The 22,503-nt window shown below is 39.3% G+C and overlaps 3 protein-coding genes across 9 annotated transcripts in view; all 3 read right to left on the bottom strand.

Annotated features, from left to right (window-relative positions):
* Positions 1-61: 61 nt before the first annotated feature.
* Positions 62-4,194, bottom strand: LOC124311359. 5 transcript variants are annotated; one of them, XR_006909801.1, is made up of 9 exons: positions 4,037-4,193; positions 3,716-3,961; positions 3,100-3,170; positions 2,414-2,783; positions 1,961-2,276; positions 1,507-1,846; positions 1,296-1,437; positions 918-1,197; positions 62-812 (listed from the first exon to the last, which is right to left on the bottom strand). XR_006909801.1 is itself a non-coding variant. In XM_046775816.1 (7 exons), the coding sequence occupies exons 1-5, from the start codon at positions 4,038-4,040 to the stop codon at positions 2,009-2,011; spliced, it is 795 nt and encodes a 264-aa protein (XP_046631772.1). In that variant the 5' UTR covers positions 4,041-4,192; the 3' UTR covers positions 62-812; positions 918-1,193; positions 1,959-2,008. The 5 variants fall into 5 exon arrangements, 2 of the variants coding, with proteins under 2 accessions (XP_046631772.1, XP_046631773.1); XR_006909802.1 differs by lacking the exon at positions 3,100-3,170 and having other exon boundaries at positions 1,507-1,873; positions 4,037-4,194; XR_006909800.1 differs by lacking the exon at positions 3,100-3,170 and having other exon boundaries at positions 4,037-4,191.
* A 3,872-nt stretch (positions 4,195-8,066) lies between these two features.
* LOC124311194 (isovaleryl-CoA dehydrogenase, mitochondrial-like) lies at positions 8,067-9,933 on the bottom strand. The gene is made up of 5 exons (XM_046775573.1): positions 9,670-9,933; positions 9,501-9,590; positions 9,118-9,339; positions 8,630-9,051; positions 8,067-8,554 (listed from the first exon to the last, which is right to left on the bottom strand). Exons 1-5 carry the CDS (start codon positions 9,832-9,834, stop codon positions 8,161-8,163), a joined length of 1,293 nt encoding a protein of 430 aa, XP_046631529.1. The 5' UTR covers positions 9,835-9,933; the 3' UTR covers positions 8,067-8,160.
* A 1,243-nt stretch (positions 9,934-11,176) lies between these two features.
* Positions 11,177-22,503, bottom strand: part of LOC124310988 (protein pangolin, isoforms A/H/I/S-like) — a 30,258-nt gene continuing 18,931 nt past the window's right edge. For 2 of the 3 annotated variants that reach the window (XM_046775206.1, XM_046775204.1), the window contains exons 7-12: positions 21,489-21,638; positions 21,161-21,267; positions 20,871-21,007; positions 19,964-20,126; positions 16,329-16,398; positions 11,177-13,648 (exon numbers count right to left, since the gene is read on the bottom strand). In XM_046775206.1, coding sequence (XP_046631162.1) covers positions 12,808-13,648; positions 16,329-16,398; positions 19,964-20,126; positions 20,871-21,007; positions 21,161-21,267; positions 21,489-21,638 — 1,468 coding nt within the window. In that variant the 3' untranslated portion in view covers positions 11,177-12,807. Of the gene's footprint in view, positions 13,649-16,328; positions 16,399-18,404; positions 18,565-19,963; positions 20,127-20,870; positions 21,008-21,160; positions 21,268-21,488; positions 21,639-22,503 lie in introns of all 3 variants that reach the window. The other variant, XM_046775205.1, reaches the window with a different exon arrangement.

A 22,503-nucleotide genomic window follows, 5' to 3' on the forward strand; every position in this document is an offset into this window, starting at 1 on the left:
AAAAATTTTATAGCGAAAAAATTTGAAACGAATATTTTATTGCAAACAAAATTATTTTCAGAATTTTTACATACATTTATTTTTCCTATGGCCCCCAGGGGGGGGGGCCTGTCGCTTTCTCTACCGCGATAATAACATGATGCAAGTTATATGCAAGTTATTATTTGTTTGGCGCAGAAAGCTTGTTTAATGTAGCAGTTCTCGATTGTGTCAAACCTGATATTAATCAAGTTGCCTCAGTCGTATACTGCATGGTTGAATGAATACTCGAAAGACAAAAGATCAAACTTTTAAGTCAGCACAAAGTTAACACGCAGCAATTTAAATTTTCCTTAAAAGATAAAGACAAAGAGTTGTTAAGGAAAACAGACATAAAGAACATTTAAAGAAAAGAAAAAGACCAAAGATAAAAAAACAAGTTTAACACAGCATATTTACTTTTGATTGCGATTTGGTTGTTACTTGATGGTGTAGTACTACGGAGCTTCAGTGAAGTTGTGGGTAGCGTAGGTTGTAGTTTGACATTCAGGGGTGTTGATGGTGTAGTAAAAAGCAACCTCTGTCGTTTATCGAAACACAGTAACATTTCAATTCCTCGGTATAGTAAAGTGGGGTAGCATACGAGGATGTGTAATTTTCTTCGGAGTAATAGAGGACCCCGGAGTAGTAACTGATCATTGCGTATGTTGTTGTGTAGCAAGATAGTAGCATTCCAGTTTGCCAACCACTATACACAGGGAACATCGATACACCAGTGGTCGACTCAGCCATCAACGATACAACACTCACCAGCAGCACGAAGCCAAAGTTAACTAGACAATGAAAATATCAACATCAATAATCAATTATAAGTAACAATCCAACAAACAGAAAACTTTGAATGGACTCGAAACATTTTGTAGAACAAAACAATATACATTTTATTGAGAATTGGAATAGTTCAATTGTTGCCGGGTGTTGTAGTAGTTAAGGACACCGGTGTAGTAGCAGGGGCAGTATGCGTAGTGTAATATTCCGGTACCGCCGCCTTAGTGAGGTAGTACTTAAAAACCTCGATGTAATTTGCTGGCACTTTGGTGATGCACTTTGCCACTTTGGTAATGCACCGTCATATCCAGGGGCCTCAGTAGACCAATGATCAACCCAGCTTTCAACGATGAATCCATCCTCAACAGCAACACAACACCACAGTATATACTGAACAATAAATAATACATTTGTTTTAAATGATAACTCTTCATATTTACAACAACAGTAATACTAATTCACGATTCCAATTAAAATGTAACATACACCCATGATTGCGAACATTTCATACGATTATGGCAGTTGTTGACATACTGCTCTGCAGTAGGTTAAGACTTAAGGGGTAGTACTTAAACCCCTCAGTACTCGACCGCTTTGGTGGTTTAATAAGCTACAGCCTCGGTGAAGTGCCTATAATCAGAATAATATTTCGAAGCATCAGTATAGTAAGCTAGAACAGCGTTGGTTGTGGCATAATACTTTGTAGCTTTGGTGGTGTAGTATTTGAGATCCTCAGTGTAGTACTCAGACGTTTTGTTGATGTAACTTGGGGTAGAGTGATACTTCCGTGCAGTAGCTCGGAGCAGCGTAGATATTCGTGTATATTCTTGGAGCCTTGGAGATGTGGTATTTACGAGCATCAGTGTAGTAAGTAGGTGTTGCGTATGTTGATGTTGTTAAGTAGTAAGGCAGTAAAGTGGTGTACCATTCTATAGCTACTAGTACTTAAAATCCACCATACCCAGGAGACATCGGTACACTCGTGGTCGACCCAGCCATCAACAATACAACATCCAACAACAGACAACACCATAATAATCTAAACAATTAACAGTTCGAAAATAGACTTGAATTAAAACTGGTAATATCAAATTATCAACTACTAGAAACGATATAGAATTGATTCACGACTCGAAAATAAATGAATATTTACCCTTGAATGCGAATTAGTTTTCCTTCAATGGTGTAGTACTTCGGAGCTTCAATGTAGCGGTTGGGGACAGCGTAACACTCGGGAGCGATGGTCGCGTAGTAAACAGGAGCCTATGTTGTAGTTCGAAGCACAGTAATGTTTAGGTTCCTCGGTGTAGTAAACTGGGATAGACGCCTTATCCCTGTCCATGTGAAATATTCAGCCTTTTCGGTGTAGTATTGGAAAATCCCGGTGTAGTAACAGGTCTTTGAGTAAGTTTTTGCGTAGTAAGACAGTAACGTTGTGATTTAATATCCGCCATACCCAGGAAACATCACTACAACGGTCATATGCATTAAAGATGCAAGATTCAACAGCACAGCAATATAAATATAAATAAATAAAAAATCCAGTTACTAATTAACGTTAAAGAAAATGTGGAATAGTTCAAACTATGTAAAACAGCATATTTACCCTTGCTTGCAAATTGGTTTTACATTGATAGTGTTGCACTTCGAAGTTCCAGTGTAGTAGTTAAGGGCAGCGTAGATTATCATGTAACATTCAGATGCGTTGGTGGTGTAGTAAACAGGAGCCTCTGTTGTAGCTCGGAGCAGAGTAATGCTTAGGTTCCTCGGTGTAGTAAACTGGGGTAGCATACGTCCCTGTGTAATATTCAGCATTTTCAATGTAGTAAGTGGAAGTCCCGGTGTAGTAACAGGTAGGTACGTATGTTGTTGTGTAGTAAGACGGCAGCGTTGCGGCTTGGTATCCACCATACCCAGGGACCAGTGGTCAGCCAGAAACGATACAACATTCAACAGCAGCACGAAGCCAAAGTTAACTAGACAATGAAAATATCAACATCAATAATCAATTATGAGTGACACGCAAACAAATAGGAAAAATTTGAATTGTCACAAAAACACTAAATGAACACAATAACATTTATCTATCATTGAGAATTGGAAGAGTGCAATTATTACCGGGTCGAAGTTGCTCACTCAACTGATCTCTATCGCCTTTTCTCTCTCCTTTTATACGACTTTTTCTCACTCTAACTCAACTCTTAAGCCTTGCGGCTTTTGTATCTCCTTGATAACTATGAAACCCAACCCTTCACCACTACAAGACACGTTTTACGTAATGATCTCCGTGACCTCCGGATGTGAAAGTCATGCAAACTGCCTTTTTCTTCTGCAGGTAAACGTTGCTGGGGATTGGAATAGGTCTACAACAAGTCAACAACCAATATCAAAATGAACACCAAATGGTTTTGTCTTAAATCTCACTTTATAAACAGCAATTGACATTGGAGAAATGAGAATGATTTAAAAAATGACTCAACAGGTAAAAACTCAATATTCCTTGCACAAGGAGAAGGTCATGTGCTAGTGAAGAGTCAACAATAAACTTCATGGATTATACTATTCAAGAGAATTCTTGCAGAAGATAAACTTCAGTTTAGCAGCCCATAAATCACACACATTCCAACACAAAACCCCACATGTTTAAATGCCTTGTTAGATAGAACTTCCCCTTAAAATAAGTCTAAAGCAGTTTTTTCCTAAACCAACATTTTCCCTACCCTCTCTACTTCAAACACTCACATAAAATTATTCAAATATTTCAAACATTAAGTGTGTAGAGACACGGGAGAATTAAAACAACACCCGTTGGGCCCATATCTGTTTCCATTTCTGGCTTCACCCCATGCCAACTAAAATAAAATGCTGGAGGTCTGAAACCGATAGAGAACAAAAGAAACACACTTACTGCTTGCAGCAACTGAAGGATATCTATAATTCAGGGCGTCGGTGTAGTAGCTAGGGGCATCATAAGGTGTGGTGTAATTCACTGGAGCCTTGATGGTGTAATAACCGGCTGAAGCGTATGTTGTTGTGTAGTAATAAGGCGTCGGCATTGCGGTTTGGTATCCGTGCCCAAAAGTCATTGGTACACTATTGGTCGACCCAGCCATCAACAATACAACATCAGACAGCAGCAGGACATTATAGTTGACTAAACAATTAAAAATATTAATATTAAAATTCAATAACCGGCATATTAAAGAACAAAGAAGGATTGATAAATTACCCATAACTGCGAACTGGTTAAACGATGAACAATCCAGTTGGTGATGGAGTTGGTGAAGGAAACATCGGTACACCAGTGGTCGACCCAGACATCGATACAACACCCAACATCAGCACGACACCATAGTTAAATAGACAAATTATATATTTAAACATTATGGGTTAATATGCCAGTTGCTATTGAATTTAAGTCAATAGTGGACTTAATAGCATTAAACTCCATGGAACGAAACGGAATATTTACCCATTGATGCGAACTGGTATTGCGATGAAGAAGGTAGTTGGTACAGGTAGTGCACTGCAGTTGTTGCCGTGTCGGTGATGCTCACTCTACTGATGTCTCAGGCCTTTACTCTCTCCTTTTTATACGATTTTTTTATCACCCTCACCTCTTAAGTTTTGCGGGTATTGTACCTGTTTGATAATGATGAAACACGTCCCTTTCTCACCCAACCTCTACACCACTCCATGACACGTTTTACGTAATGATCTCCGTGACCTTCGAAAGTGTAAGGACATGCGGACTGCCTTTACTTCTGCAGGTTGACGTTGCTGGGGATGGGTAAGAACCAATATCAAAATGAATACCAAATGGAAATGCCATGAATGCATCAATGGCTGAGCCTTGCGGCTATTGTACCTGCTTGATAATGATGCAAAACGTCCAGTTCTCACCCAACCTCTACACTACCGCATTGTCAGTTTTACACGTAATGTTCCCCGCGACCTTCAAGCGTGAAGGACATGCAAGCTGGCCGGCCGGTCTGCAGGTTTAACTCTACAATGGAAATTGAAAAATAATTAATAAACACTGCATCAGTTGGAACATGTGGAAAATATAAAAAAATTTAATTTCAACATTCTAAAGTAACGTACGAGTGTACGACTCTTTCTCCATCATCAACAAAGTAAAGAGAATAAAGCAGATGACGGATAACATTTGTCCTGCAGTACGAATATCTTCTATTAGGTGTCACTTTCAAAATTCAATTATACACTTACCCACCATTTAAATAAATGGGTAATCTTGACGATGTTGGTTATAAACTTCACAAGTCATTGGTAACGTCTCTCTGTAAGCTGGGTCTCAATTATCTGGTCTCAACCGAAGTCCTGATGATCTGACAATAGTTGGGGACTTGTAATCGGGCTCAGAGGTCTGCTAATGCTGCGGAAAGTTGCGTAATTTCCCTTAATTGCGAGTGTCCAGCGACCTCGTGTTGGGTAGTAACAGGCTCTCGGCGGCTAACAATCAGATTACTCTGATTTCGTGTAGCGCGTCACGACTCGTGTAGCTTTGGTTTCTTCATCTTATCAAAGGCCGCTTAACTTTCATAAACTGCTGATCCCTAAGTCTCTTGTGTGCCTTAGAGTGGAGAAAGATGTAGAGAGGGTAGTACCATCAGGAAAAATTTCTATCCTCTCGTAGTATTGTATAAAAATCCAAAGTTCAAATCGATTCATGGCCGAACAAATCTCGAAAACCTTCATAGTTGGATCACATGCTGGGATTTCATAAGTTTTGACGCCAATTGCAGGATCACGTTTAACATGAGAACACTGAGATTCAAGGCCTTTTATTAAGAAAAAAAATAACGAATCTAACCTCACGTAAGTGGACTGCAAAGTTACCTCTCGAGTATGAGTGAGGAATCCCTAGTATCCACCTATTATTCTACGTCGCAAAAGGCCAGTTGCGAAAACCAGCGCCAACTCCATTGACCACAAAAACGAAATTAATAACCTTTGTGTTTCCAGATCTGTTGAATTGAATAGAACCATTATTGGCTATTGATTAAAAAAAAAATTCCCTATTAACTTGTGCTTGAGGAGTTCGATAAAATAGAGGGTATGTATTCCGTAAATCTCTTTCCAGCGCTTATCCTTCTTCTCTGTCTTGTCCATCTTCTTTCGCCCATCACGTTTAAGTGCTGTTGAAGTCGAATGATGCCAAGTGACCTTAGTGACCCGTGCCAGACAGAAGAGAATCTGACAGAAGAGAATCAACTGGGCGGATGCAATAAGGATCGAGAGGACACAGCTGGGGTCAGTATTTCAAGATGTTTTTGGTTGCTGTTACACCTCGGTTAATACTTACTAAAGATGACAGCATCAGAATAGAATGCTTGCAGCAGATGCAGCTCAACAACTCAAATTGAATTCCTGTTTCTCCAGCTGGCTTTCAACGAAGCTATCTGCATGACAGCAAAGAAGCTCAGACTTCAAATTCGAATTCCTCAATAGATAAGCAAAGGGATCTCCTAGCTGAACATAAACTAATAAAATCTTTTGCATTATTGCAGGGAAATTTTTGAACAAATTTACCTTAATTGATCTGAAAAAATTCAGATCCATTTCAGACTTTTCTTAACTTTTGCAACGTAAAAATCTATAATATTGACAGAAAGTATGGGGGTCAAAGACAAAAAAGAAGACTTCAATTTTCTGAAGAAAAGAATAATTTTCCTGCCTGTTTGCGTGGCTAGTACTGTTTCCTTGATCCCGTTCTGCGTTCCTTCTTACACGTTATAATATGAAACATGAAAGGTGATCCAACAAACCAACACACATACGGAAAAAATCACATCACAAAAAGTTGCACGGAAATTAAACTTGAATTTACTTATGGATTCATCAATTAATTTCATGGAATAATAGGAATGTAGGAAACATGTTTACTTTTGACAACTCTCACAACAATCTGCCATAAATATGGCCATAACAACTGAACAACATGAAAAAACGAGCGAGAGCGACGCCGACACCTAGTCATCCAGGGCTGCCAGAACTGAAAAAGACAAAACCCTAAAACGGGAAAAAAAGCCTTTTTCCCAAAAAACGAGAAAACCCCCCTAAAATACCTTAAAAATTTTCACAAAAAAACCCTAATAAAGTAAAAAACTCACAGAAAAAAGAACTTACTTAATTTTTAATTTATTCCTTTGTGATTTCAGGTTTCAGCAGATGTCTGGATTTTGAGCAAAAACTACTATGCACTTATGCAGTCCCCTTTAATGATTAGATTCAGAGGGTGAAAATTGAATTAATTTAGCTCTGCTTGAGGCTTGAAGTACCAACGATAGAGAGATTACAAGAAAGTTTCTCATCAGCCAAATACCTCGATTTGTCGTCAACTTACACGCAGAACATGCAGATTAAGACTCGTCATCAATTATCAAAAAATTACTTAAAAATTTCCCCTCAGTCAAATGCCTCGATTTGTCGTCAATTAGTACATAACTACTTAAGACTCGTCATCAATTAACATCATCAGGAAATCTACTGCGAACATGCTATACAACATTACTTGGGAACCGATCCCACATGACTATTTGTCAGTAATCCAAGCTCATAACCGTTATACTATGATGTGGCTGTAAATATTGAAATTACGTAGAAAATATTTCAATTCCCTGAAATCCGAACTATTATCTACTATTTATTTTATTATTAACTTATACTCGGTCATATTTGGTGTTTATGTGAAGGTTGAAACATCAAACATGTGTGTGCGATATGCGATAAAATAAACCTATCGGAATACATTTAATTTAAAATTTAAAAAAAATCTGAATGTCATAATAATAAACTCTTCTGAGGCGGAGAATAATCAATTGGTTCTGATAAAGATACTTCTTTAAAAAATTGTAGGGAACGGCAGAACAGACCTTTTAGGTTCAGGGGGTGATAATTGAATTAATTTCTCTACTTGAAGTACCAGCATTACAGAAGTTACAAGAAAAGTTTCCCCTCAGCCAAATGCCTCGATTTGTCGTCAACTTACACGCAGAACGTGCAGATTAAGACTCGTCATCAATTATCATCATCAGGTACTTTGTAACATTTTGGGATGGGCCGGGAGTCGAACACGGGAACTACGCCATCGGAAGCGCAGCCCATGACCACTACACCAATGGGCCATGTTAATTTGGGCATAAATTGACATCATATCTGAGTAGCTTAAACCAATTAAAGAAAACGATTATCATTACGTCATAGTTTGCAAGACAAAAAAATAAGAAACAAATATATAGATTTCACATACCTTTTCCAATATTTTTCTAGTAAGCGTTCAACATTTATTACAACATAATAATGGCATTTAAGATATCACGGAAAAAATATTCATTTATATTCCTCGTTCAACGATCTACCAATAATTGAACGGCGAACTTCACTGGTTCCGGCTCCAATTTCATAGAGTTTCGCATCTCGCAAATAACGGCCCGTGGGGTAATCGTTGATGTATCCATTACCACCTAGGATCTGAATAGCGTCGAGAGCCATAAGAGTGGCTTTCTCTGCCGTGTAAAGAATGACTCCAGCACAGTCTTTGTTGCTGGCGTGACCACGATCGCACGCTCGAGCTACGTTGTAAAGGTAGGATCGACAAGCGCTCAAAGTTGTGTACATATCTGCCATCTTTCCTTGAATCAATTGGAATTCTCCAATTCTTTTCCCAAACTGTTTACGGATGTGGGCGTAGTCGAACGCGGTATCGCAACATGCCTGCATAATACTGCACATACAATGAAGAAGAAGAATTAGTGCATTCCTTTTACTGCAGCAGTACAAGAAGTGAATGCTTACTTACCCAACAGGTCCGGATGCCAGTACAAGTCGTTCAGACTCAAGCCCGCTCATGAGTACGTACACGCCACGATTAAGCTTGCCGAGAATATTGGCTTCAGGAACTTTGCAGTCTTCAAAAATAAGTTCGCAGGTATTTGAGCCCCTCATTCCAAGTTTATCAAGTTTCTGGGCAGTGCGAAATCCAGGGAAATCTTTCTCCACGAGAAAGGCGGTAATTCCGTGCTGAGGTTTTGAATCTGCTGCGCCTGTTTTGGCGTAGATAATGAGAACGTCAGCGTCGGGTCCGTTAGTGATCCAGAACTTGTTTCCATTCAAGACATAGTAGTCGCCTTTCTTTTCGGCTTTTAATTTCATAGAAACGACGTCGGATCCCGAGCCAGGCTCAGACATTGCTAGAGCTCCCATGTGATCCCCAGAGCATAGCTGTACATTAAGAAATGAAAAAGGAATTTATATACATCTGGTTAAGACTTCAACTTTTCTTCAAACCTTGGGAAGGTATTTATGTTTCTGCTCTTCAGTTCCGTTGCGGGAAATCTGATTGATGCACAAGTTGGAGTGAGCTCCATAGCTCAGACCAATTGCTCCAGAGGCCCTTGAAATTTCTTCCATGATAATACAATGGTCCAAGTAGCCTCCATCACTTCCACCGTATTCTGACTTGGCAGTGATACCCAACAATCCCAATGCACCACATTTCTTGTAGAATTCCTGCAATTTTTATAATTTTGTTCCATAAACATTAACATCAAATATGATAGACTGTTCCAACTTTTTTCACAAACAATCCCATACACTGTTCTTTGAATAAATTAGCCAGATTATTGAAAACTTTGTCTCACTGAAACTTAAGGAGAATCACAATAACTTACTCTCATTTCTGTGAATGTGTTCATTTTGTCGATATCATTGGCCTTGGGGGCAAGTTCTTTCTGCAAGAAGTCGAAGACAGTTTTTCTTAGCTGAAAAGTGGATTAGAATAGACAAAATTATTACAAAAACATTATATGTGGAAAAAGCAAGAGATTTTTTGCACATTACCTGGATCTGTTCTTCGGTTAATCCACTGGTTATATCATCAATGGGATAATGCGTCATTTGACGCTGCTGTGAACATGAAAAATTGTAAATTACGGGAAGCAATCTTTGAGGTTGGCATCTTTGGGCAGTATTTTGGACAACACGGGAAAACAATAAGCTTGCCATGGCTATTTTTTTTAAGAAAATTTTCTCTCAGCAATCACAAAAGCGATTTGAGACTAGATTCAGATTGAGATGCGATGTGCGTAGCAGACGAAAAAAACGCAGTTTGAGCATTATTATTCATTAAGTGATCCCTAGGTGGCGTTGATGGAGAAAACTATTCAAAAATGTTCTTTTTGTATAATGTCACAAAATGTCGCCTTGAATTGTGCAAAAAACCGGTTAAAAATTTCATAAATGAAAACGGCACATTAAAAATTAATTAAATCACGCGTTTTATACACCATCTATCACTTTGTATTGCAAACATAAGGCCAATATTTATAATACAGGAATGCCTACACGATGAAAAATGATACAACCAATAAGCTGACATTCGACTGTGAATTGAAAGTAAAACAAACAAACAAACAAACAAACAAACGATCAAACCTAATCATCATCGGTGCAATACGCTGCAAACGAGGGTTGGGATCTCAAATAGATGAGGGCAGTTTCAAAATAATAATAAAAAAAAGAATCAAACAAACAAAAATAACACGCACACACGAGATGGGGGGTCATCCACAGCAACACGAAAAACACGCGCGCGCACACACCTGCTGAATTCAATCAGTCCGATCCTTCTGACGAAAAAGAAAGAAAATTCAAGTTATGATGAACAAACGGATTTTTGTCGGGAGCTGTAGAGAGAGGAGGGGAGAGTTTCCATTTATGTACAAGTAACACTCGGCTTCTTGAATGATAAAACTAAACAGCAAAAAGACCGAGACCAATTTTGTTTGTTTTCTTTCTGTAAAGATAGAAGAGGGAATGGCGTGAGTTGCGTGTGTGTCTGTGAGGGAAGTAGAAGAGAGAGAGAGAGACAAGGGTTTCAATCTGAAGAAAAACAAACAGAATGATTCAAAAAAATTCAATCTCAAGTTTTGTTTTGTTATTTTTTCTCATTTTTACGGGAGGAAGAATTCGTGCTGTGCTCGGAGACGACTTGATTCTTCCGGCGATATTTTCCGTTTCAAATAGAAACCCAAACTTTTTTTTTCTGTCTCGTTATTTTATCGCTAATGATTTATAAATTTAAGCTCGGTTGAAATGAACTTCTTCTTTCTCTCTTTCTCTCATCGCTTTTTTATTGTATTATTATTTTTTTTTTTTAAAGAAGAAAACAACTTTCCCGTTATATCACATAATAGGCCCTTAACCTCCCCAGTTTCAAAATTCACGAGTATTTGGATGACCCAATTATTTGTTGTCAAATGGACTCGCCCCGAAAACAAAAATGCCTTTTCTCAACAAAAACTATTCAAAATCTAATAGAGAGAGAGAGAGTGAGAGAGAAAGAAGCCTGTGGTTTCCTGTTTAATATGAATGCAACGTCGATTCAAATCCACACACACACACACACACACAATCACACGAACGAACCAACGCACAACATGAAAAATTGGGGGGAAAGGAGGATATAAAGATATTCAAATTGGGAGAAAAAAAAAAAAACATTTTTTGAATCCCTCCCGCGTTCGCGCCCTCTCAATCATACCCCAAAAAGACACACACAAACAGAGAAACAAATCAGACACACGGCAAAAATACTCGGTGATGGATGATTGTCCGCAAACACACGTAAACGCATTCATACAAATACATACACACGCCAAATTTTCACACGGGAGATTATTTTTTGTTTATTAAATGGAAAAAAAAAGTTTAAAATTTATTTTTTTTTTTGTTGGTTGAAAGAAACGGGAGTGGAACCAAAAAAAAAGAGAGAGAGAGAAAGATGATATACACATGACATTTACAATCAAAAATTGTCGAGTGGTTGTTTTGTTGTTTCGAAATAATAATAATGAAAAAAAAGATACACATTGGGGGGACAGAGAGAGTGTGTGTGTGGGGGGTAGCTATAAGAGCACGCAAAAAAATGGGTTGTCCTCCCCCCTCGAAATATTCTAACGGGGAATTTTGAAGGTGTGTAAAACCTCTTGTTGATTGGCACGAGAATAATTGTGTTTTTTTTTTATTTTTATTTTATTTTCAACTTTTTTTTTGATTCAAGGATGGGGGCGAATAAGATAGAGAAAAAAAAATTCAAAAATTGGCGCGTTCCCGGATTTTTCTCTCCCCCCCCCCCCGCTACACACCCAGAGAGGCCGAAGAAAAAAGGGGGAAAATATCAAACAAAAGATGAAATCGAATTTTTTTGTTGCTTGCTTAAATTAAAATAGGGATAGTATAGTTATTAATTATTAATAGATGATGGGAAGCAAGTTAAAATGAAATTGTTGACGATAAGAAAAAATGAAACTTTGCCGTTTTCGTTGAATATCCTTCAATTCCCTCCTCAAACTCAAACTCGCCATCAGCAAATCAATGTGAGGTGCGTCTGCTCTGCGGTGGGTTTTTTTACGAAACGGTTGACAAAAGAAAAATCAAGGAGGAAATGAAAATGAAATGAAAAAAACAACCCTGTTGAACCTGAGGTCACGCCCATCATCATCACCATCAGCTGTTGTTTGTTAATTTGTGTGTCTAGTCTCTTTTTCTTTCTTGTTATTTATAATAAACGAAATGTGTGTGGTGGATAAGAAGAAGAAAGAAAAAACGGAAGGAAAAATAGAAGAACCTCTCTCGAAAATCATCAATCATCCATCATAGAAATTCGGTGGCGATCACGCGAGATGGCACTGTCTTTCCAATCATTTGCAAACGGGGGGGAGGAGGAAGAGGAAGAGGTGGGCACGCAAAAAAATTTTTGTTTCAAATTGAATAATTTTTTCTTTTTCTGAGAACGAAAAAAAAAATGTAGGGGGAAGATGGAGCAGCAATAAGCGGATTCCTTTAGTTGTCAAGTTTCATTTTTAAATCAAACCCTGAGCGCCACGCCACAGTTGTTGAACTTTGTGTAAAAATAAGCCAATGGAAGGTACGATTGGGTGGGGGTGGGGGGGGGGAGGAGGAGGAGTTGTGATTTCATCAGGTGACACTGACAATGGCGTGCGAATTGGTGTCGGAGGCTTTGCTGACGGATGAATGGGCCTTGTCTTTGTTGCTGTTGCTGCTACACTGACCCGTCAGCTGGTTGACACTCAACGGATTGTTGATGTCGTGCGGATTGGTGCCGATGGGGTGCCGGTGGGGCAGGTTGGCCGGCGGTAGGAGCATCCCGTGATGGTGTTGCTGCTGCTGCTGCTGTTGGTGTTGGTGATGAGAATTCTGATGCTGCTGCTGTCCAGTCGGCACCGGGTGATGCGGATGGTGGGAGTGATGGTGATGCGAATGATGGACCGAATGGTGTGAATGACCCGATCCGGACGGACTAGGCCCTGGCAGCATGTTGTACAGTCCGAAAGGTAGGCCCGGCGTGCTGCCGTTGCCGGAAGACGACGACGACGACGAGGAGGACGAAGCGGCCGAGAGACTCGTCTGGGCCGTGATCAGCGACGACTTGCCGATGATGCCGATGATGGCGTCATGTCCACTCGTCGTGTAGCTGGCCGAAGACGGGGTGGCCGGCGACGGCGTCAGTGGGCACGGAGAGGCCAAGCTCGTGCTGGGACTAGGTAGGATGGCCGGACTGGCAAGCGAGGAGAGGCTGAGACCTGGACTGGAGAGTCCCAAATCGGAAGCCGAAGTGGCACCTCCGTCATCGTCGTCGGCTGCGCCAGCGTCCGAGTCGCTGCTGGCGCCGTCGTCGTCGTCCACTTTGGAATCGGGTGAACGCGTTTCGCCCACGCTGCCCGCGCTGCCCAAATTGTCCTCAGAGTGGTCCGCCTCGTCCGCCCCGTCCATGTACCGGATGCACTTCTTCTTCCTCCTGCGAATCGACACCATTCCCCAAAGCAAAAGGGCAAAGACAAAACAAAAAAAGAAAAGACGTTTAAAACCAAATTGCTGACGAATGTTTCAAAAATGAACAAATTTAAATTATCGACAAATCAAAAAATTAGGCCAAGAAAAACGGAAAACAGAAACATTCCACTAATTTCGAGTGAATAAATGGCGGCAATCCAACTATATAAAATTAACGTGGAGGGAAACATCAACATTTTTAAAAATCTAATTAAAAATAAAAACTAAAAAACAAACAATCCAAATAAACAAAACAGACATCTTTTTTTGAAACAATGTGGAATGCGTCATGCTTTTTTCCACAAATTATAAATGTTTTTTTTTGTCTTCGCTACGCAGCAGGAGAGAAAGATCCGGCGAAATTTACAAGAAGAAGAACCTAAAACACTGAAAAATTCGTTTTTTTTCTGGCAAAAAAGAAGAGAGAGAGAAAGATCAATAAATCCAATCAACCGAAAAACCAAACAAACAAATGTCATACAAAAAAATGTGAATAAATAAAAATTACAGCGACAAAACTGAAAAATTGTGTCGGTCTAGAAGAGGGAGGAATTAACAACCAAAAAACAAACAGACCAACATAAATTCTTGAAAAATAAAAAATCAAAAAATAAATCAAAATTTAGAAATTAAGAAAAATAAATTGATCACGAGATGAGTTTGCACGGTCAAAAAGTTTCCAACACCTTGTCAAAATTTGCTGTGCCGTGTGGTTGGTGATGTGTCGATGTCACGCGTCGCTATCTATTTATTTATTTCGCGGGAGGGAGAGGAATTGGGGGGGATCACTTCGTTCGAAAAAAATAATAAAGTTGAATGAGGAAAAATGAGGAGTAGTCTGGATAATCAATCTTCTTCTTTTTCCTTTTTTTATTTTTGGTAAAAATTTTTGTAAATTTTTTCTGGTTTCTATATTATTCTTCAGTTATTTTTTTGTTTTTGGTCTTTCTTGAGATAAGTCGTCGAACGCAATTTCTCTTCTTCTTTTTTATCTTCTCTTTTCCTCCTTAATTTACAGGTTGACGTAGGTAGGCTCTTGCGGTGACAGCTGGTTGATGAGCGTCGTCGCCGCGGCGGCCAGAACGGAATCCTCGACCGATGACGACAGATCAAACTGGTGATGAAGATGATGATGATGATGGTGATGTTGTTGTTGCTGTTGTTGCGTCTGCTGCTGCTGCTGCTGATGCAGGAGATGGTTCAGGTGGTGGAGCGACGACGGCTGTTGTTGAGCCGATTCCACTAATGTCGTGTTGTTACTACTTTGCTGTTGCTGCTGCTGTTGTTGCTGCTGCATATGGTTGTTGAAATTCTCCAGCGACAGTCCGGCAAAGTGTGCCATGGCTCCGTAATTGAAGGCCGCTGCTGCGGCAGCGGCAGCCGCAGCGGCCGCCGCAGCTGCCGAAGACGTCGGAGGTAAGACGAGGACGCTGGCCGTGTTGTTGGCTCCTCCGCCGCGGCCGCCGTGGTCGCCGTAGTGATGCGACGACATTTGCGGAAGAATTCCGTTGCTCGTCTGCTGGTGTCGGTTGCTGGAAGCGATCGAACTTGTCGTCGTCGTAGTTGTCGAGTGGTTGTTGTTGTTGATGTGGTTGACCGGCGTCGTCGACTGCGATGGAGGAAGAACTGCGACCGGCGTCATCACTCCGCCGGTTCCGGGAGACGGCAGCGACGCGTTGTCCGCCGAATGAGTCGAGCGCGAATGTCCGGGACTGTTTTTCGTTTTGTTTTTTCGTTTTTTTCAATTCGATTTTTTCGTTTTTGTTGTTGTTGGTCGATTCGAACGATCGGGGGCGACGGATTACAAGTTTCAGTTGTAGTTTAGATTTATAGATAGATTCATATTGTTTGTTTTTATAGAGATACTAACAACAGATTTGTATGCGTGTGTCGGCCAATGAGCGTCAAGGCAAACGGTGAATTTGAAAAATGGAATAGCAATTCTGAAAATGTTACAAACGAGTCAAGTGACGTGTGCCTTGACGCTGGGCAGACACACTCCACATTTTCTGACGTGCAAACACACACGGCTTCTTCCCTTTTTTGAAAAATCATTTGTTTTGCTTTCTCTTTTTTAAATCTAGAAATGAAAAAATTCAACGGAATAAAACGAGAAACAACTCAGGAAGAAAAACAAACAATAAGAAATGAAGAAGAATAATAATAGGAGGATTCTATGAGGGAATTTTTCGGGTGGGGTCTAGTGATCATCAACACGACGGACGAATTAAGTCACCGACGGAATTTCGTAACCAAATCAGAATGTTGAACTCAAATCAAAATGTTTTTGTGTCCACACAGACGAATAGACAGACAAACCCAACGAGATGAAGAAGAAGAAAAACAAAAACAACCAACAAAATCAGGAGGAGGAGGAGTGGGACAACCAAAAACTCATCAAAAAATTGTTAATTTTATAATAATAATAATAAGAAGAAGAACGAATTCGGTGATTTTCACTTTTTGGCGTGGTGATTTACAATCAATTAAAAGTAAAGAAATCATTTGTCAAATCAGTAAAACCAACTAAAAATTTTGCTTCTAAAATAAAATTCCAATAACAAAACAAAAGTGGGAGGGAAGAAGTAGAATAAAAACTTATCCTAAAGAAAAAAAAAAAAGTTAATTTCTGATTGGGTTTTTACCTGCAAGGTTTGCACCATTGACTCTGCTGGTCGAGGCCGTACCGCGCCCGGCATTTTTTCATGTTGTTACCTAATAACGCAAACAACGAAAAAAAAAGAGATAACGAAAACGAAAAGAAAAGATTCAAGCCATTAATTCACACACTAATAAAATTTTGCTTTAAAATAATAATAAAAAAAATAATTAAAGAAAAGCAAGGACAAAGTATGTAATTTGATTTTTTTAGTGAACGTGTGTTAGAGAGAGAGAGAGAGAGAGAGAAGGGTCGGAAATGTTATGGGATTAGTAGTTGATGAAAGGATTAGAGACGAAAAAAAAAATTGGCAATGAAAATAGCGTGTCGGGATCGTGTGAACTTGAATGTGTGTGTGTGTCTGGTGAAATAATAATAAAAGGGAGAAAACTATGGCCGTGACGAGACACACAAAAGTCTAAGAGGTTCTATAAAAATATGCGTCCATGCATATCTAAAGAGCAGTAATAGTCGGGGAGAGACTACCAGTAGCCAGGGCTTTTGAAAATGAAAAAATTAACTAAACGCGCTGGAATTAATTTTTGTAGGAAAAAACAAAAACAAGAAATTACGTCACGTGTCTTTTTCTCTTTGCGTCAGGTGTGTGTCGGGGGAGAAAATGGGGGGAAAAACTGAAGGCGTAATAAACGAGACTAAAATGTTTACACACACACACACAACAGACACGGGGAATTTTGTGGCGGGAGTGGCCAATAAAAGGGAGGACTAATAATTAAAAAAAAAGAAGAGAATTGTGTGGCTATTGGTGGTGGTGAGACCATTCATCACGAGTAAACTATTGTGGGAGGGTAAAGGGAGGGATTTGTCCCTGTTTTTTCTTGCTTGTCTGGCCATCAACAATACAGTTAAAAACCGCGCAATTTTTTTTTTCAAAATTTGAAATAAAAAATGTCAAGGGAATTCAAAAGGTGCCGAAAAAATTCACAAAAAAGTGGAGGGATCGGTGGTGCAACATGGAGACAACCAAGTGGAAACCAAAAAATGGAGAACACACAACAACAACAAAACTAAAAAACAAACAAAACGGCAACCAACCACACACACACACACACAGAAAGTCAAATAATAAAAAAGAAAAGGTTTTGGGGGCTACACACGTACACACAGAAACAAAAACGGACAAATAACAACAAGAAGGGAATGAAAACAAAAAAAAAAGGATCTTCTCGGTCTGAAAAGCACAAGACAAGAGAAAAGACAAATTGTAACTACTACTGTAAAAAGTTTTTTTAAAAAAAGAGACTAGTATGCACGCAGACTAAATAGTAAGAAAAGACTAAAGGCGATGGGGGGAATGATTCACGACCGTATACAATCAAAGGTGAGTGCCAGGTAAAATGGAATTTTACAAATAAAAATAAAATAGACGCTGGCTATGTGCATCAAGGTTATTTTTCTTTCGTTCTACATCGCGCTTTTTTTATCTCTTTTATTTTCAAGAGGAAATAAAAGAATTTTTTTCTAAAACACAAAAACAAAAAAAAAAAGTATTTAATGCTAAACGAAAGAAGCCGAGAAGAACTGGTTCCGTGACCGAGCGCACTCAATCCCTTTCGACTATCGGTAAAAGGAATAAAATTATATAAGAACCGACTAGAGTGAGTAAAGTGGAGAGAGGAAAATGGAGGGGGGGAGTACATTTTCAACCCAAAAAAAAAGAACGGGAGAAATCAAATAAAATCAAATGAAAAAAATAAATAAATTAGAGGGGGGAAAAATAATAATTGGGTAAGAAAAAGGAGTGGGCGGACAGGTACGGAGATGAGTGTGTGCTGCGCGGTTGATTTGATTTTTTTTTGTTACGTAATAAAAAAAAATCCCAAATTAAAGGAAAATAAATAAAGCGGGACCAGAGAGGCAATGTCCGAACGATCAGCAAAAAAAAAAAAAAAAATCAAAATCAAAATCAAATGGATTCTTCTAAAAAAAAAATAATAAAAAAATATTTTTGGTGGATTTTTTTGGTGATGTGGTTGGTGGAAGTGATGGTGGTTGGTGTGTATGTGTGTTTTTTTTGTTTTTTTGTTTTTTTTTCAATTACCTCCGGCCTCACTCGGTTTCTCCCGCCTTCGTTTCCTCTTCTTTCCCTGGGCGTAATTATCACGGGCCGTCCAGCCGGGATGCAGCTGCATGTGGACCTGCCGCTCTTTGCGTGCCAGTTCATAGTATTTCGACTGTTCCTCGCGGCCGAGAGCGTGCCACTGTGCACGATGGAAGGATTGACGGACCACAAACGAAGAAGAAGTCGACCCACGAAGACGGTTGAAGGAAGAACCCAGCGCCAATTTTGGAATTTTTTTCGTTTTTTTTTCAAAAATTTCGTTGTTTTCGTGGACATTGTTTTGATGTTGCGCGCGGTCGTTCGTTTTTTGTTTTGTTGTTTTGTGGAGGGATAAAGGTGGGTCAAGGTGGGACAAAGAGGATGGTTGGCGTGTGTCCAAAACAGAAGGTAGATCGGTCACAAAGGTGGGGGAAAAAATATTATATAATAAAATAATAATCAACAAACAACATTTTTTGGTAGTTTTGTTGGTTGTTGGTTGTTGTTTGGGGGCAAAACGATTGGTCACGTCATGGGCCAATCAAAACAAATTTTTTCCAACATAAATCAAACGGACAGGAGGAGGAGGAGGAGGGAGGAGGAGAAGAAGAAACAAACACAAAAGGGGAGAACCAAAGAACCGATCGTCGATAAAAGGAAAGATTGTGGGGAAATCGGGTTGCATTTGAAATGTTGCGGGATAATTTTTTAAAAGGTTCCAGGAAAATCAGGAAGAAAAGAAGGTCACACAGAGAGAGAGAGAGAGGAGCAGGAGGAGAATTTTTAAAAAAAAAGAGACAAATAAAAAAAAAATAGAGGATGGTTAGTTCTGATGTACGTTCCATCATTGGCCTCCCAAATAAAATTTTCCAAAAAAGAAATGACGGAATCGCTCCCGATTTCTTTTTTCAAAAATTTGGTTTAAATATAATTATTAATCAAGATTCAACAATTTGAAAAAACAAACAAAAAGAAACCCTCGTCGAGAAAAAATAGTGGAGAGAGAAACAATAAATAACAAAATGATAAATAAACGATTTGTTAAGAAATTTTCAAAAATCCGCGACACATCCACACAGAGACGAGAGAGAGAGAGAGAGAAACAATCAAATAACACAATCAACAGCGTAATAACACACCAAATAAAATAGAGGGAGATTTCACTTGGACACGTTCGAGAGAGAGAGAGAGAGTTAAAAAAAAATCATATCGATTATAAATTATTTGTAAATAATTTTTTGTTCCCTAAAATTTTGGTTTCCCTAAATTTCAACCCCTAAATAACTTTGGAAAATAATCAAAAAATATAATCCTCGGATGGAGAGTCGAGATCGTCGTCGTAAAAAAAAAAGGGCCGGTGTGTGTGTGTGTCAAAAATGATGTTGTGTATAATGTGTGTGTATGTGTGTTGATGCAATCAAAAAGTGTTGAGCGTTAAAAGGAGAGAGAGAGAGAAGTAGAATTGTTGTTGTTCAAGAAAGAGAGAGAGAGTAGAGAGAGTGGTAGTAGTAGTATTTTTTTTTAGCAGATTGGACGCAGATCATCAACGGTTTAAATACCTCCGTCAGCGGCTTTGTCGCGCTTGTTGCGCCGCTTGCGAGCGGCGCCCGACGCGACGCTGTCCCTCATGGTCCAGTTTGGATAGAGCTGCATGTGCAGTTGACGTTGCTGGCGGGCCATCTCATAGTATCGCGATTGCTCTTCGCGGCTCAACGTGTGCCACTTTAATTTTTTGAATTTTCGTATTTTTTTGTGCGGGAGGGGAAATCGCAACGAACGAACGAACGAAAATAAAAAAAAAAAAATGTCCGGAAATAGAGAGAGATGGGACGGAGAGAAATATTAAAACATTTGTGTTGTGCTGTTGTTTTCTTCTTAATGAAAAAATATAGAAATAATTTGCATAAAAAGGGAAAATCACAACCCCACCCCAAATATGAATTGGAATGGATACCCATCATTCATTCATATCCCCCTCCCAGCGCCTACTGATGACGACGGGTTAGAAAATCAAAACTGGAACTCTGTCAGGTTTTTGATTGAATAATTACGAATCCATCAACCCCCCCCCCCCCACACCAAAAATGGACAAAATAAAAATAGGACGAGATGTTATTAAAACCGAAAAAAAAACTCAACTAAAAAAAAATTAATCGAATGAATCAATTGGAAAAAAAAAATAACTTAAAACAAATCAAACAAAACAATACTACTACCCCGCCCAAAAAATTTCGAAATTTTAATAATTAGAAATAACGACAAAAATGGGCAAAGCATTTCTTTCAAATGAAATCAACCAACTTCTTTTCATGGTTGCTTTCGTACCAAAAAACTATCAATTCTTTTTCTTTTTTGAACCCCGATTGTCGTTATTTCGATCGAGACAATTAGACAAAAACTCCAACTTGGAGCAAATAAAACGTCATTTGTGTTTGCTATTGTTGTAGGAGGAGAGAAGAAGCTTACCCGTCGGCCGAGGATTTGGTTGATGGCGGCGCTCTCTTTGAGCGTGCATTCGGCTACCACTTTGGCCCGCATCTCCTTCATGTAGAGCATGAACGCGTTCAACGGCTTCTTGATGTGCGGCTTCTTCTTCTCGGCGGCTAATGCCCGGGCGAATAAATAAATAACCAAAGACAAAAACAAAAAAATCCCCACCGAAAAAGAAGAAGAGAAAACGTTAACAACCATTTTTGATCCATCAATTTCTCTGCGCGTTCTCTTTTATGTTGGGCGCTTGGCGAGCTCATGTTTACCTTGGGAGGAGGTGTTGTTGTTGTTGGGCGGTGTCGACTGCGTCGTCGACCTAGAGTCCGACTGTGTCGCTGAACTGCTGGCCGCTTTGGCATCATTGTGTCCGCTTCTGCTTTGGCCGGACCAAACACAAAAGGGAGGAGGACCGAAATAATAAAAAGAAAAAAAATCAAGTGTTAGTACGTCAGCGACCGCTAGATGGCTTTGGCGCAGGGATTTATCGTCAAAAAGAATAAAATGAAACCCCTCGCTTCTTAAGGAATAAAAAAAACTTGCCCAGCTTCTTTCTGTTGTTTTTCCAAGTTAAAAACTCGTAAGAATAATCTTTACCTGTGATTTTGTTCGCCTAAAAGACCCATAGAAAGTCCAGGTTCTTGTTTGACGCCATGGTGAAGACTCGACAATGCGGCAGCGTGGCCTGGACTCATCAGCGGATGGCCGCCGTGCAGTCCCGGATGGGGTAACAAGCTCGGAGAAAACCTAGACACACACACGACAAGACATTTTCGATTCACACAAGGGGGAAACGAAAAAAGAAAAAAAAAAGGAAATATATATTTATTTATTTAGACATGTTGTTGTTGTTGTTGCTGCTGTCATTCAGATTACCAAAAGGTCCGTTAACATTCCATTGAAAATCCCACCGAAGAAATGTTTAAAAATAAAACCAAAAAAAGGAACTTCCCCCCTTTTTTTTCTCTCTCTCTCAAAGAAGAAAAAACTCATTCTTCTTCTTCTCTTTTACCTTTTCTCTTTTGATAATTTAAATTCACGGGGTGCCATAAGATTGGGGTGGGGGGGGTTTGGTGGTGGGGGTCTAAAGTTAAAAAGGAAATGGGAACTTCGTGCGCGTTGGGGTAAAAGAGAAAGAAGATGAAAAGGGAAGAAATATAAATCAGTTCCGTGTAGACCGTCGAGGAATTACTAATCAAAACGAAACGAGGAGGGGGGGAAATCATATTTATACATACATATAATAAGACTCTCTCTATCTTTTGGGCTTTTCCATCTCTGAAAGAAGAAGAAGAAGAAGCGTCTTATTTCGATACAACTAAAAGGAAAATTCTTGAGCTGTAAAAAAAAAGGGCCTTCGAGAGAAGAATTCTTGACATTGTACAAGAATCGTGTATAGATTTGCAGCGTCACTTTCGTTTCTTCTTCTCCTACATTCCCTCCTTTTTTTTTAATGATTGATAATAGCCAACGAAATTTAATATATTTTTTTTTCCCTTCAAATTTAAATTCGATGAAAATAACTTTTCCATAAAAATTTCCAATTTTTTTGCTTTCATTCTTTTTCTGGATCATTTTCTTTTCGTTCTTTTTTCGCGCTTGCGTGTTCCGA

Source organism: Daphnia pulicaria, chromosome 8 (assembly GCF_021234035.1).
Source record: "Daphnia pulicaria isolate SC F1-1A chromosome 8, SC_F0-13Bv2, whole genome shotgun sequence".
Lineage (NCBI taxonomy): Eukaryota > Metazoa > Arthropoda > Branchiopoda > Diplostraca > Daphniidae > Daphnia > Daphnia pulicaria.

What these genes read in the sequence shown, in the direction of transcription:
- LOC124311194 (XM_046775573.1), bottom strand. Translation starts at nt 9,834, where the DNA reads ATGGCAAGCTTATTGTTTTCCCGTGTTGTCCAAAATACTGCCCAAAGA. An exon ending in TAACCGAAGAACAGATCCAG is followed by an intron (nt 9,591 to 9,669) that starts GTAATGTGCAAA and finishes TCCACTTTTCAG; the next exon opens with CTAAGAAAAACTGTCTTCGA. An exon ending in AACATAAATACCTTCCCAAG is followed by an intron (nt 9,052 to 9,117) that starts GTTTGAAGAAAA and finishes CTTAATGTACAG; the next exon opens with CTATGCTCTGGGGATCACAT.
- LOC124311359 (XM_046775816.1), bottom strand. An exon ending in TCCTTCAGTTGCTGCAAGCA is followed by an intron (nt 2,784 to 3,715) that starts GTAAGTGTGTTT and finishes TTCATTGTCTAG; the next exon opens with TTAACTTTGGCTTCGTGCTG. An exon ending in AAACCAATTTGCAAGCAAGG is followed by an intron (nt 2,277 to 2,413) that starts GTAAATATGCTG and finishes TGACCGTTGTAG; the next exon opens with TGATGTTTCCTGGGTATGGC.